The sequence below is a fragment of the Belonocnema kinseyi genome, chromosome 10, assembly GCF_010883055.1.
Source record: "Belonocnema kinseyi isolate 2016_QV_RU_SX_M_011 chromosome 10, B_treatae_v1, whole genome shotgun sequence".
NCBI lineage: Eukaryota > Metazoa > Arthropoda > Insecta > Hymenoptera > Cynipidae > Belonocnema > Belonocnema kinseyi.
The window spans coordinates 35,266,615-35,280,940 of record NC_046666.1 but is presented as its reverse complement, the minus strand read 5'-3'; the positions used below and the strand labels follow the sequence as shown (position 1 = coordinate 35,280,940).

Below are 14,326 nucleotides of genomic sequence, written 5' to 3'. Positions count from 1 at the left end.
CTACAAGCTATCTAAGGATGGTACTATAGAACGCCACCTCAAGGTAGGCCTAGTGGCGCCATCTCTTGGTCAGGCCGGAAACTTATCAATCTACCCTCGTATATTTTAAACTAAATTTTTTGTTGTTATGAAAAGTATTCAAAATTAAACAATTTCAAACCTAAAGTTTTGTCGCATAACCTAATTTTGAATTGAAAGGGTTCGAAGATAAAATTTTTCGAATTCTATTAGTTTTGAAAATTAAATAAATATTTGAAATTACTACTAAAGTCGTTAAACTTTGAATAAAATATGTGCATGCATTTTCAACGAAATAGTTTAATTTTCATGCCGAGATTATTCAATTTCGACCAAAAAGTTCTTTTTTAACCGAATAGTCGAATTTTCTACCATTTTCAAACGAAAAAGATGAATTGGAATTATGAGTCGCTCAATTAAATTTATGAATCTTTAACCAGAAAAACTAATTTTTTAATAAAGAAGTTTAACTTTCGACAAATTAATTAAATTTTCAACCAAAATAAATACGAATTTTCAAGAAACGAGTTAAATTTCCATAATAATTTAAGTTTTGAACCAAATAGTTAATTTTTCAAAAAAAGAGGTGAATTTAAAGTAAAATTATAAACCTCCAACCAAATAAATAAATTTTTTAGGTAGTAGTTCAACTTTCAATCAAGTATGTTCAACCAAAAAAAGATAAATTTTCTACAAAAGAGTTAAATTTTAAATAAAAATCTTAATTTTCCAAATAAAATTATAAAACTCTGACCAAAACAACTAAAATTTCAACAAATTAGTTCAAATTTAAACCATGTTATTAAATCTTTAACCAAAAAGGACGCATTTTCATCGAAAGAGTTCAATTACCCCAAAAATGTTAATTTTTCAATCAAAATATTTGAATTTTATATATTGGAAAAAAATAGTTACATTTTCAACCAGAGAAATGAATTTTCAACTGAAATTATAGATCTTAAATCAAAAGAACTAAATTTTCAACAATGGATTTCCACTTTCAACAAATTAGTTAAATTTTCAACCAAAAAAGACAAAATTTCAAAAAAAGTGAAATTCCTCTAAAAAAAGTTAATTTTCAACCAAATTGTTTAATTTTCAACCAAAATATTTGAATTTTCTACTTAAAAAGAAAACGAATTTAAAACAAAATAGTTAACTTTTCAACTAAATAGATGAATTTTACAGTAAAATTATAATTCTTGAACCAAACAGCTAAATTTTTAACAAAGGAGTTGAACTTTCAACGAAGTAATTAAATTCTAATTTGCAACCAAATAGTCAATTTTTAAATGAAAGAGGTGAATTTAAAGTAAAATAATAAATCTTCAACCAAGAAACTAAATTTTTAGAAAGTAGTTCAACTTTCAACCAAGCATTTACAACCAAAAAGAGACAAATTTCCAACAAAAGAGTTAAATTTCAAATAAAAATGTTAACTTTCAAACAATTTGTTTAATTTTTTAAACAAAATATTAGATTTTGTTACACTTGAAAAATTTAGTTTAATTTATCAACCAAAGATGTGAAATTTCAACAAATTAGTTCAAATTTAAACCAAGCAATTAAATTTTTAACCAAAATGGACGAATTTTTAAGGAAAGAGTTAAATTCCCCCCAAAAATGTTAATTTAAAAAAAATCATTAATTTCTACCAAAATATTTGAATTTTTACAATTGAATAAAAATAGTTACATTTTCAACCAGAGAAATGAAGTTTCAACTTAAATTATAAATCTTAAATCAAAACAACTAAATTTTCAACAATGGATTTCCACTTTCAACAAATTAGTTAAATTTTCAACCAAAAAAGACAAAATTTAAAAAAAAAGGGAAATTCCTCACAAAAAAAGATAATTTTCAACCAAATTGTTTAATTTTCTACCAAAATATTTGAATTTTCTACTTAAAAAGAAAACGAATTTAAAACAAAATAGTTAACTTTTCAACTAAATAGATGAATTTTACAGTAAAATGATAATTGTTGAACCAAAAAGCTAAATTTTTAACAAAGGAGTTGAACTTTCAACGAAGTAATTAAATTTTCAACCACAAAAGATGAATTTTCAACAAACGAGTGCAATTTCCCCCCAAAAATGTTAATTTTCAAAAAAATAATTAATTTCTACCAAAATATTTGAATTTTTACAATTGAATAAAAATAGTTACATTATCAACCAGAGAAATGAAGTTTCAACTTAAATTATAAATCTTAAATCAAAACAACTAAATTTTCAACAATGGAGTTCCACTTTCAACCAAGTAATTAAATATTCAACCAAAAAGACCAATTTTCAACAGAAGAGTTAAATTCCCAGAACATTTTTTTTAACTAAATAGTTTAATTTTCTACTGAAATATTTGAATTTTCTACTAAACAAAAAAATCGAATTTAAAATAAAATGGTTCAATTTTTAAGCGAAGAGATGAATTTGAAAGTAAAATTATAATTCGTGAACCAAACAGCTAAATTTTCAACAAAGCCATTGAACTTTCAACCAAGTAATTGAATTTTCTACCTCAAAAGATGAATTTCCAAAAAAAATTAATAATAGAGTTGAATTAAAAACAAAATTTCTTTATTTTTCAACCATCTTGTTGAAGTTTTGACCAAAAGAGTGCTATAAGTTGTTGAATTTTCAAGCCAAAACGATAAATTTTCTAAAAATAGTTGCGTTTTCAAACCGAAAATGTGAATTCTCAAAAAAAATTACTTTTCAGGTAAATAGTTTAATTTTCAATCAAAATAGTTGAATTTTAAAAAAATACATGAATTTTCTCTCAAGTAGTGAAATATTAAACAAAATACCTGAATTCTCAACCAAGTTAGATTCATTTTTTACCAAGTAAGTTGCATTTTCAACGCAAAAAAAGACATATTGTTACCAAAAGTGATACATTTTGAAACGAAAAAGCCGAATTTTGAACCAAGAAAAAACACAAAATTTCCACTATATTATTGAATTTTCCAACCAGAAGACGAATTTTTTTGCAAAAGAGTTACATTTTTAAACCAAAAAAATGTGAATTTTTAACAAAAAAGTTACTTTTACACCAAATAGTTTAACTTTCTACTAAAATAGATAAATTTTTAACGAAATACATGAATTTTTAACCAAGTAGTTGCATATTTAACGAAAATAGATGATTTCTAAACGAAAAATATAATTTCTAATATTAATTCAAAGGAATAAGATCTTAATTTGAAATTAAACACAGTTCAATTCAACCAAAAAGACAGATTTCCAACAAAATAGCTGAATCCTCTATCAAAAGAGATTCATTTTCCATCCATGACCCATAAACCTCTCTGAATAGGAAATATACAAAAAAAAAAACAAAAACAACAAGAAAGTAACTTCAAAGTAAATAACATTAAAGTTCCAAATTACTACAAAAATCGCAAGCAACTTTCGTTACAAGTTACTTTTTAAAATAGTTACAAAGTTACCCTAAAATTTACAAATATTGTAACTTCTCAGAAACTTAGTTCCTTTTAACAAATTACTACCCAACTCTGGTAATCTTAAGAGTTTATCCAAATTTACAATGACTATCTAACTTTGCATAATTAAAATTGGTCAGGTGAACCAATATTTTAAAATGATTACTTAACCGTCATCATGAAATCAACCGTGCCTTTCTACTGATAAAAAACTAATTTCAAGATAAAAGAATGAAAAAAAGCGTCACTACGAACTAACTACATAAATATTGCGAACGGAATGTATTAAATGTGAACACTGGTAGATTATTATTAATTATTTATTTTATACATAATTAATTATAATAAACGTTTTTACTTTTAATTAGTTTTCGTATTCTTTGTGAGAAAATTCTTTATTGGTACTATTTCTCTGACAAAGATCTTGTCAACGGTTTTCAAGGTACTTGTTTCCCAGGAAAGAGAAATGTCAGCAGAAAAAGGAGGACAATAAAAAAGAAAGAAAATCACGCAACCGTTATCTGGATGTCACGCATTAAAAGTTCGCGGTTTTTTGTGAGTTCCAATTTGTATAGTAGATTCAACAAATGTAATAGTATTGCGGTTGCACGTATTATGTTTCGCATACTTGATACCTTTCACCGTACAACGACCTTCACGTACCCATTACTTGTCATTATTTATAAACAGTTTTAGTTTGTGAAAATTAACTAGAAAAACTCATTAAACTAGAGTACCTAACATAAAAACTCCTAATAATTACTTAATTGCTTATACTTAAATTTTAAACAAATAATTCACTGGAAACGGATACGAGGCATCACTTACGTAAAAAGACTAATCTATCGGTAGTGTATACTCGAACTTCCAATTCACTAATCAGCTGATAATATATTATCACTAAATTGACGTAATTTAGCGAATAATTTAGTTTAAAAAAATTCTTGAAAGTGAACAGTATAATACAGAAAAGAGAAAAATATTTAAATATGTGGTTTTAATCCTCGTAATAAACAAAGTTTTTAATGAAGATAACACATTTAATGTATGATTATAAGGACTGAAAAAATGTACTATACATTTATCTTCTATTCTTAGATGTGGACCAAAAGTTGTTATCATAATCAATGTCAAAGATTCCAAATATTCTAGATGCATCAAATTCTTATCTTGAACATTATACAATGTTGATCATTCATATCAGTCATGTCTTCTTCTTCGACCTTTTAGACAGGAATTTGGAAAGAGAATACTACAAAACAATTTCAGTTATTAAATGAGAATATAAATTCTCTCAGTACATCTTTTTATTGCACGAAATAATAAATGTATAAAACAACTAACTACAAATAAAGTTTCTCTTTATTATAGAAATAATTCTATTCGTGAATTTATTTAGGGATCATCCTAAATTAATTTTTCTTTAAAATTATAATACCTGGAAATGGGGCTATTTGTACTGAAATTTGTTTAAAAGTAGCCGGATTGACCACCCGAATCGTCACAAAACCTGTTGATACAACCTCCTCAGTTTTAAAATGGACAAACACTTTGTTTATTCATATAAAAAAGATGAAGCTTCAATTCAGGTCCTGCATGTCGTAACTACCCGCCAGCTACTTTTTTTAATCGCTCAATCAAAAGTCATGATATGTAAAGAAACTAGCATGAATCACCTGTTCAACCTTCACACTTTGCCGAGAGGAAACAATATTAACGGTTTTTCTTATTCTGTGAGAACGTAGAAGTTCGACGTGCATTGGAAACTTGATAACAATATTGTTAAAGTCATTAACAATGCAAAGTAAGGATCGAATCACAAAAAAAGATTGGATAATCTCCATTACTTAATCATCAATGTGAGAAATCTCATTAGTCTTACCACAGAGCAAATGCGCTTTTTATCATCCGTGAGAAGAATGATCCAGATACGGTCGCTTCATCCTTTGACGTAGTCAATTAATTATGAAAATATTTCAGACTTTTATAACACAGTTTTATACACAATTAACAATCGTTTTTGATCGACTTTTTAGTCAATTACTTTCGTTAGTCTCTATCTTTGCTTTTCAATATAAAATCTTTTCATCTAAACGACTATAATGGACATTAATGAGACCATGCAAAAACTACGTCACACTAAGAAGAAGAGGACTGAAAATTCATCTTACTTCGATGAAAATTTAATTTCCTTCTAAAAATTTCGTCTATTTGGCTTAAAGATTCAACTAATTGTTCAAAAGTGCAATTTTTTTTGGTTGCAATTTAATCTTTGTTTACAAATTTAACCACTTGGTTAAAATATCATCTTTGAGTTTGAAATTTTAACTATTTGGTCAATAATTAACTAATTTTTACAAATTTTCCTCTTTCGATTGACAGTTCAACTGTTAGATTGTAACTTCAACTCTTTGGTCTCAAATTAATTTTTCTATTTGTCATTATTTGATTTATTTGGTTTCTACTGATTTGACTAAAAAAGGAGTTGGTGTTTGTTCTTGTGACGCAGTTTTTGAATGACATTCTATAAAGTAGGACATGTTTAAAGAAAAGTCCGCGCCTATATAACACTTTCTAAAATACGAGACCTTAAGCGTCAAATTGATAAAATATTGTTAAAGAGATGTTTAAAATTGAAAACATGACTCAAGGAAGGTATAGAATTTGATGCAGTTATGCAATTAGTCAAGAGACGGTTAACAAATTGTCAAGCTACATGTTATCTTCTTTTTCCCGTTCAATAACCTCGATTATGTTTCAAGGTTCTGGCGACGATTCATTGACCGATCTATATCTATGAACACTAATTTTGCATTTCAAAACACAATATCCAGTTTAAGTTCACATCCGCCAATTAGAGAGAAAAGTGGATCGAGTTGTTTTTTTAAATAAAAGGTATCTTGCAACTTTAAAGTACGGAGAATGTTTAACATTTCATTTAACTTCCGGCTCATTAGAAACAAATATGTAATAAACAAAAAAAGGGAGAAAAAGGAAAGAGTTAATCAAAACAAATCTCATACTCTTTCCTTATTCTTTCTCCGTTTTCGTTAAATCAGTTACGACCAACAATGTTCAAAGCCAATTTAGACTCCCTCAGCAGGAATTATTTATAAGAAAACTACAGCTATCAAAACTTTTTTATACTACTAAAGATCAAAAAGTTTCGAAGCTAATTTGGACTTTATCCGGGATGATTTATAAGAAGACTGAAGCAACAAAAACTAACCTCTTACTATTTCCTTATTCTTTCTCTGCTTTTTGTACTACTAAGGGATAACATGTTTCGAAATCAATTTGGAATTCCTCATAATGCATTATTTATAGGAAAACGACAATAAAAAAACCTCTCACTCTTTTCTAAATCTTTCTCAGTCTTTGTATACTACTAAGGACCAAAATGTTTCGAAACAATTTCGACATCTTTATCTGGGATTAATTATGAGAAAACTACAGGCATGTATAACAGAAACTTATGCTAATTGAAATGTATATAATACCTACAAATAAAAACCACAGACACTTATACAACAAGTTTCTTAGTTTCATTGCCAATTCATTGGCGAAAATTGATGCACATTCGAAAATTCGGTTTTGTAACAATCATAGAATCAATCCATCCAATTAATATCATACCTATTCCAAACTTTGTTATATCTTGAGGGAACCCTCTTTCTTCATAATTAGCATCTCCGTGATCTCTTTTTTTAATTTGCATCCAATTTCTATTTGTTTCTTTTACTTTTGAAATCAAAACTTACTTTGCAATGAATCTCAAAAATGATTTAAAGAACAGTCCTTATGAATTTTGCACTTATCAGGCCTTACTGACCGGTCCATATTGTACCTTATATACGATTAGGGGCCCTAAACTCTAAAGTATCCTATTTTCAAGATTTGGTCACTGTAGTACCCTATTTGCAGCCACTAATGTAACTTTAAAAAATAAAAAATAAAAGTATTGCGAAATATAATTGCTCAATTCATTTTGTAATGATTGTGAGGAACAAGATTGGAATCTACTGTGTGGAGTTCTGCGCAGGGAAATAACCTTTCACAATTTTTTAACTACTCCCTACGCAGAACTCCACACCCTAGATTCCACTTTTTTCCCACATTCATCACAACACAAATCAATCAATAAATTTGAATATATTGTATTCTTTTGAAATTACTGTATAGGCTTAAAATTTGTTGAGGTTAACTTCTTTGTTAAATTTCCAGTTAAAAATTTAATTTTTACCAAAAAAAGAATTTTTTTAAAGTAGTTAAATTTTTTATCAATCAGATAAATTTGTTACTAAAAAAAAGCTGAATTCTCAAAGGGAAATGTATAAAATATTGATATTTCAACCAAAGAAAATTTTTAATAAAAGGAAACAGTCGAATTCAACCGAAAGTGACGAATTTTCATATAATGAGTTGAATTTTCAACTAGGAAAGAGTTTGCAGTCAAGAAAACAAAATATGAACCAAACAGTTAAATTGCAACCATAAATATGAATTTTTAATTTCAGTGGCAAATCTTCAAGCAACAAAATGCTCTTTGAACTAAAGCAATAATTGATATTACCTCGGATAATATTACCACCAACAAAAATTTAATTTAAAATCAAAAACAGATAGATTCAATCAAAAAAGACAAAGTGTCAAACAAATACTTCAATTTTACACTACAAAATTTTTTTTCAACCAGAAATGGAATATTTGAATTTTAGTTATAAAAATAAATGATTAAAAAAAAAACAGAATTTACAACAAAATAGTTTAATTTTGAAGCGAAGGCTGACATTTTCTAATTTTGTTGAAAATTAATGTTTGCAACTAAAAATGTAACTTCTTCATTTTTGGTTGAAAGTTGATATTTTTAATTGAAAATGAACCTTTCTGATCTCTTGACATGAAAAAAATAACATATAGAAATTAGATGAAAATTGAAACAAAGAGATAATTCATGAAGATGTTATTTATGAAGAAAGAGGTTAACAAAGCTATTAATTAAAAAAATAATCTCCTAAGTCTCAAGATATAAGAAAGTTTGGGATAAGTTTAATAATAATTATATAGAACGATTATTTTTTCTTGTTATAAAAAAGAATTTTTATATGTGAATCAATTTCGACCAATGAATAGAGAATCAGACCAAGTAACTTTTTGTATAAGTGTCTATGGTTCCTATTTTAAGACATTGCTTGAATTTCAATTAGCATAATTTTCTATTGTTCAAACCTATAGTTTTCTTATAAGTAATCACTAATGAGGAAGTCTAAATTGGCTTTGATACATGTTTCTCGTTAGTATTTTAAAAAATGCGGAGAAAGAAAAGAAAGGAAGAAGTGAGACGTTTGTTTTGGTTGCTGCAGTTTTCCTGTAAATAATTTCTGATGATGATGCCTAAATTAGCTTCGAATTATGTTAAGTCTGTTATTGCCTTTAAAGCCTGTTGATCCTTAGTAGTAAAAAAGAAGTAGAAAAAAACAAGAAAAGACTAAAACAATAGTTTTGGTAGTTCTAGCTTTCCTGTAAATAATCCCTGATGAGAAAATCTAAATCGGCTTCGAATAATGTTGGTCCTTAGTAGAATAAAACGTCAGAGAAAGAATAGTGAAAGAGTGAGAGGCTGGTTTTTGGGCTCTGTAGTTTTTCTATAAAGAATCCCTGATGAGGAAGTTTGAATTGGTGTTGAATAATGTTGGCTCTTAGTAGTATAAAAAAGACGGAAAGGAATAGGGAAAGAGTAAGAGGTTGTCTTTGGTTTCTGTAATCTTCCTGTAAATCATCCTTGATGAAGAAATCTCAATTAACTTCGAATAATGTTTGCCCTTAGTAGTAAACAAGATTAGTTGACTATTCACCAACATAAATTTTATAAATAAATTTTTTTTCAGATTACAATAGAATTTTTTGTTTATTCTTCGTGGTCGAAATTTGGTCGTTGGATTCTTGTTTTTGACAGGAGTTTACATCCCTTATGAGAAAGTCTAAATTGGCTTCGAAACATGTTGGTCCCTTATAGTATAAAAATATGGTGAAAGAATGAGGAAAGAACGAGAAGTTTGTTTTGGTTGACGTTCTTTTTTCTGCTTTTTTATTTAGTCATATATTTGTCTTTAACAAACTATAAATGTTGTAGTTTGTAAATATAATTTTTATTTATCAATTTTGTAATGTTCCGATTTTGATGCATCAATTGGTTTATAAGAAAATGGATTTCATTTCGACTTTATATGGATTTCTAAATAGAGACACTTAGCTCAGGATTCATTTCAATTGGAAGGATTGGCTATGAATACGACTGAGAGCGGAAATAAGATATGAAGAAGAAAAAAAGTGAATTAAGAAGTGATTTAATTGAAAAAGCAACAAACGTTTTACTCACTCAGCATCTGCAATCCAAACATCAGAATAAATCCTGTGAGAATAGAAAAGTATTGTCCCAGGCCAGTCCGATGTTCATGCAAAACCTCGAAGAACACGACGTACAGCAAAGTTCCAGATGCTATTCCCTGTAATATAAATTTAGTTATTTTTTTATATAAAAGTTTAAGAAATTTTAATTATTGTGGAAACTATAATTAATGACGTGTTTTATACATGCAATAAGAATAATGTGTCATCGTTGATCACCAACTACTCGTGAATCAGATGCTTTTTCAACCCAACAAGACTAATTTTTAGCAAGAACAAAATTAATTTTTAACCACATAGTTGCATTAAGCAAACGAGATGATATTTTTACAAAATAGCTAGTTAAACGTTGAATCAAATAGTTAAAGTTTGAAGCCAAAAAGATGAATTTTTGCGAAGACAGTTATATTTTTAACAACAAATTTCAGTTTCAACCCAGAAAGATGACTTGAATCAGAAAAGATGAATTTCCATTCCGAAAGAAAAAATGTTTAACAAAACAGTTAAACTTTCGACTAAAAAAGATAAATTTATGAAAACAATTGAACTTTCAACTTAAAAAAATTCATTTTCAACCACAATTCGAATTTTTAAACAAAAAAGATCTTTTTCAACGCAGAAAGATTACCTTTCTACTATAAAAGATGGATTTTCTAGTGAAAGCCGAATCTTTAACAGAATAGTTGAAATTTTGAATTTAATAAAAAAATACGAATTGGTAACTTATACATGATAAATTTACAACAAATGATTTTATGCAAAAGTTCATTTTCTAACAAAAACCTAAAATTGATGAAAAATTGTTTGATTTTTAAACAAATTATTTAAATCGTCTAAAAAATGGTTGAACTTTAAGCAAAAAAGACTAATGTTTAGGAAAATATTTAAGGACTCAACTAAAGAAGATTAATTTAAAACTAAACAATTGCATCTTTAACCATAAAGGATGAATTTTTAACCAAAAAGATTAAATTTATACCAAAAAATATGAATTTTCAACAAAATGCATGAATTTTCAATTAAGAAATATTAATTTTCAATTGAAAACCATCAATTTTCAGCCAAAAATGATAAAAGTTAAATTTTTAGCCACAACAATTAATTTTCAACAACAACAATAATGCATATTTATGTCTGGTTGAAAATTAAACTATTTTGTTGGAAATTGTGTTGTTTTGTTGTTAAATATTTTTTTGAACTAAAAATGTGCTATTCTATTTTTGTTTGAAAAAACATATTTTTTGGTGGAAATATCAATTAATACTTTTGTTAAAAGTTCATTTTTTTGGTTGAAGATTTGTTCATTTAGGTGGAAAATTCATTTTTCTGGTAGGAAATTTAACTGTTTGGTTCACATTTTTTTACTTTCATGACTAAAAAATCTTTCCCAATTGAAAGTTCAACTCTTTAGATGAAAATTGTCAGTTTGGGTTCAATTCCACTGTTTTTTTTTCTTTAAAATTAAAATCTTCTTTGGTTTAAATATCAATATTTCATACATTTATTTGGTTGACAGTGGAATTACTTGGTGAAAAATTCATTTTGTGGTTGAAAATTGGCCTTTTTCGGTAAAAATTTATCTTTTGAGCAAAAAATTTACTATTTAAAAAAAAATTGCTTTGTTGGTGAACATGAAAACTTTGAATTGAAAATAAAATAAAAACCATTAAATGAAATGAAAATTTAACTTTTCCAGTTAAAGATTCATGATATTAGGTGAGAATTCATCTTGACGGTTAATATTTTTATTATTTGGATGAAAATTTACTAATTTTGTTTAAAAATCAACAATTTCGTTAGGAAGTAATTCTTTTTGGCTGAAAATTAATATATACGGTTTGAAAATTCAAAAGTTTTCTAAAAAAAATTGCCTCTTTGGTTTGAAGATTGAAGAACTTGGTTACAGTTTTTTCTCTCTCGATTGAAGAATCTTTCTTGTTTGAAAATTTAACTTTTAAGTGAAAATCCGTATTTGGTTTGGAAATTCCTCTCTTTTTGTGGAAATTTTATCTGTTTAATTCTCAAATATAACTGTTTAGTTGATTATTAATCTGTTTTGTTTAATCATTAAACTATTTTCTCCTACACTGCAATACACTTTTTTCTAAAACATGCAATGTTTTAGAATTTTTATGTTGGTCATGACTAACTACCATTTTTACTCAAAAGCAGAACAACTGCTTCTCGTCAGATATGAAGAAAGTTGTGAAAAAAATTAATTTTGGATCCATAAAAGTGGATCATTTTGATCTGAAGTTGATCATCAGAATGATCTGCAACGCTTTGACGATCCGGGGTGTACTGTGATTTGGATCGTTAAAAATGATGAATATTTATAATAGCTTAATGAATGAAACGTGTTTAATTTAAAAAAAAATAAGTCTCCTTCACTCCACGAAGGATCGAACCTTCGGTTCGATCTTTGGTTTGATTTCCAGAGGAAATAAGGAGAAGATGTTTTTATTAGAAAAAATTTAATTTTAAAATTTTTTAATTAATAGCTCCATCTAGTCTGAAAAGACGTTACAAATTTCTGTTATTCTCTGATTATATCACAGATTACTTGAAAAATTTGAATACGTAACACCTGGCAAAATAATGCGTGCATTTTTGAAAAAGGATTCTTCTTTCGATCTCTCTAGTACTTGAGGGAAAAACGCCCGACCGGCAATCGGACGCTATGTGGTTCAATTCTCAGCGGAGCGAAGGAGAAGATCTTTTTTCAACAAAAATTTAATTATCAAAATTTTTAATTTATAGCTGCATCTAGTCTGAAAGGACGTTAAGAATTTATGTTATTTTCTAATGATAATAAAGATTCTTTAACTAGTTTAATTTTTAAAAATGTAGGAAAATTGTTTAGATTTTAAAATTTTAACGCGAGAAGCACACCAGATTCTGTAATACGAGGATGGTAAAGGGTATATTTGCTATATGGTATATGGTATATGGTATATAGAATAACACTTGCCTGTAGAACTACAGCTAGTGGTCCACTGGCTGCAGCACTTCCACCCCCAACAAGTAACATTCCAATTCCAATTCCCACAGGAGAGACTACGGCGAACATACATATGTAGATTATCGACAAGTAGATCTTGGTCTTGGCAGCAATTAATTCCACTCCAATGCAGAAGGCAATCACGAATTTATGGGCAGCTACTGCAGCAAACATGTACCTAAAGCAAGACATAAGGTCTACTAAGGTCTACAAATGATTTAACCCCTCTTATAAAATGTTTTAAAGAAGATGCTGGTTTAGAACTTCATGCAGGTTTAGTTAAGTAGGATGTTAACTAACCAAACATAGGCGGAAGAACTTTCAAGACCGATAGCCAGTCCTTCAAATAGTTCGTGAACTGAAAGGCCCATCACTATCAAAAGTCCTCGCAGAGAATTGATTTCGAAACTTTCGCCATCATCTGCTATTGGTAGATGACTGTGACCATTGCAACTATAAGAAAGAGAACAAAATTAAATTTCTCTTTTAAGAGCATTATCAAATAAGATTAAATATTTCATTAAAACTCAGTTACATATCATCTGGAATAGGATAGTTAATAACACGAAGCAATTGTCAACATCATCCTTTGGGAACAATTAATGGAGATCTTTAGCAAAGATCAAAAAGCAAACCATAGAAACTATTAATAACTACTCTTAGCAAGGGGCAACAACAAAATAAAACAAGGGTATACTAACATTCTTAGCAAGTGCCTTCATCACTTAACAAGAGTCAATTACCACCCCCATCAAAGGGCAATAATAATCCCTATTAAGGATCAATACCAACTCTGATTAGCGGAAAATTACAATACCTAGCACGAACATTGAAAGTGTCCCTTAGGGATGACCAAAAACAACCAACAAATCCTACAATTGATTAAAACAACCTCTGGTAAATAATAAACCCTGGCAAAGGTCACGCTACCCAGATGAAAAGGTTATGTATAACTTATATATAGTGGACAAAATACTGATATTTTTCATTTATTTTACATAGAAAATTTCATAAAATAAATGAAAAGCATTGTTGTCTTATCCACTATACATAATATATATATAACTTTTTCATCTGGACAAAGTCTCAAAAAATCACTAAAGAAAAATTAATAATTTGCCCTAGTAAAGGATATTAACAAGCGTAGCAACGGTAACTATGAATTTTATCAATGGTTAATAAGGATCCATAGAAACGAGTAAAAACAACCCTCCCTTAACAAATGTTACTAAAAACTCCTAGCAAAAGCCAATAACAACCTCTAGTTATGATAAATAAGAAGCCTTAGCAATTGTTAAAATAAGGACTTATACAAATCTTTTAGCAACAACTAATGATAATCCCTAGCAACGGATAATACCAGGTGTATACATATGAAACCGGTATTTTTTCAAGAAAAAAACACATTTATTTCAAGAGAATGATAACAAATATTTTATTCAAAGTATGCGCCC

At 27.9% G+C, this 14,326-nt stretch overlaps 1 protein-coding gene across 3 annotated transcripts in view; it reads right to left on the bottom strand.

The window, feature by feature from the left end:
• Positions 1-14,326, bottom strand: part of LOC117182371 (zinc transporter ZIP1-like) — a 153,442-nt gene that overhangs the window by 67,660 nt on the left and 71,456 nt on the right. For all 3 annotated transcript variants that reach the window (XM_033375570.1, XM_033375572.1, XM_033375571.1), the window contains exons 5-7: positions 13,173-13,325; positions 12,843-13,050; positions 9,843-9,969 (exon numbers count right to left, since the gene is read on the bottom strand). In XM_033375570.1, coding sequence (XP_033231461.1) covers positions 9,843-9,969; positions 12,843-13,050; positions 13,173-13,325 — 488 coding nt within the window. The remainder of the gene's footprint in view (positions 1-9,842; positions 9,970-12,842; positions 13,051-13,172; positions 13,326-14,326) is intronic.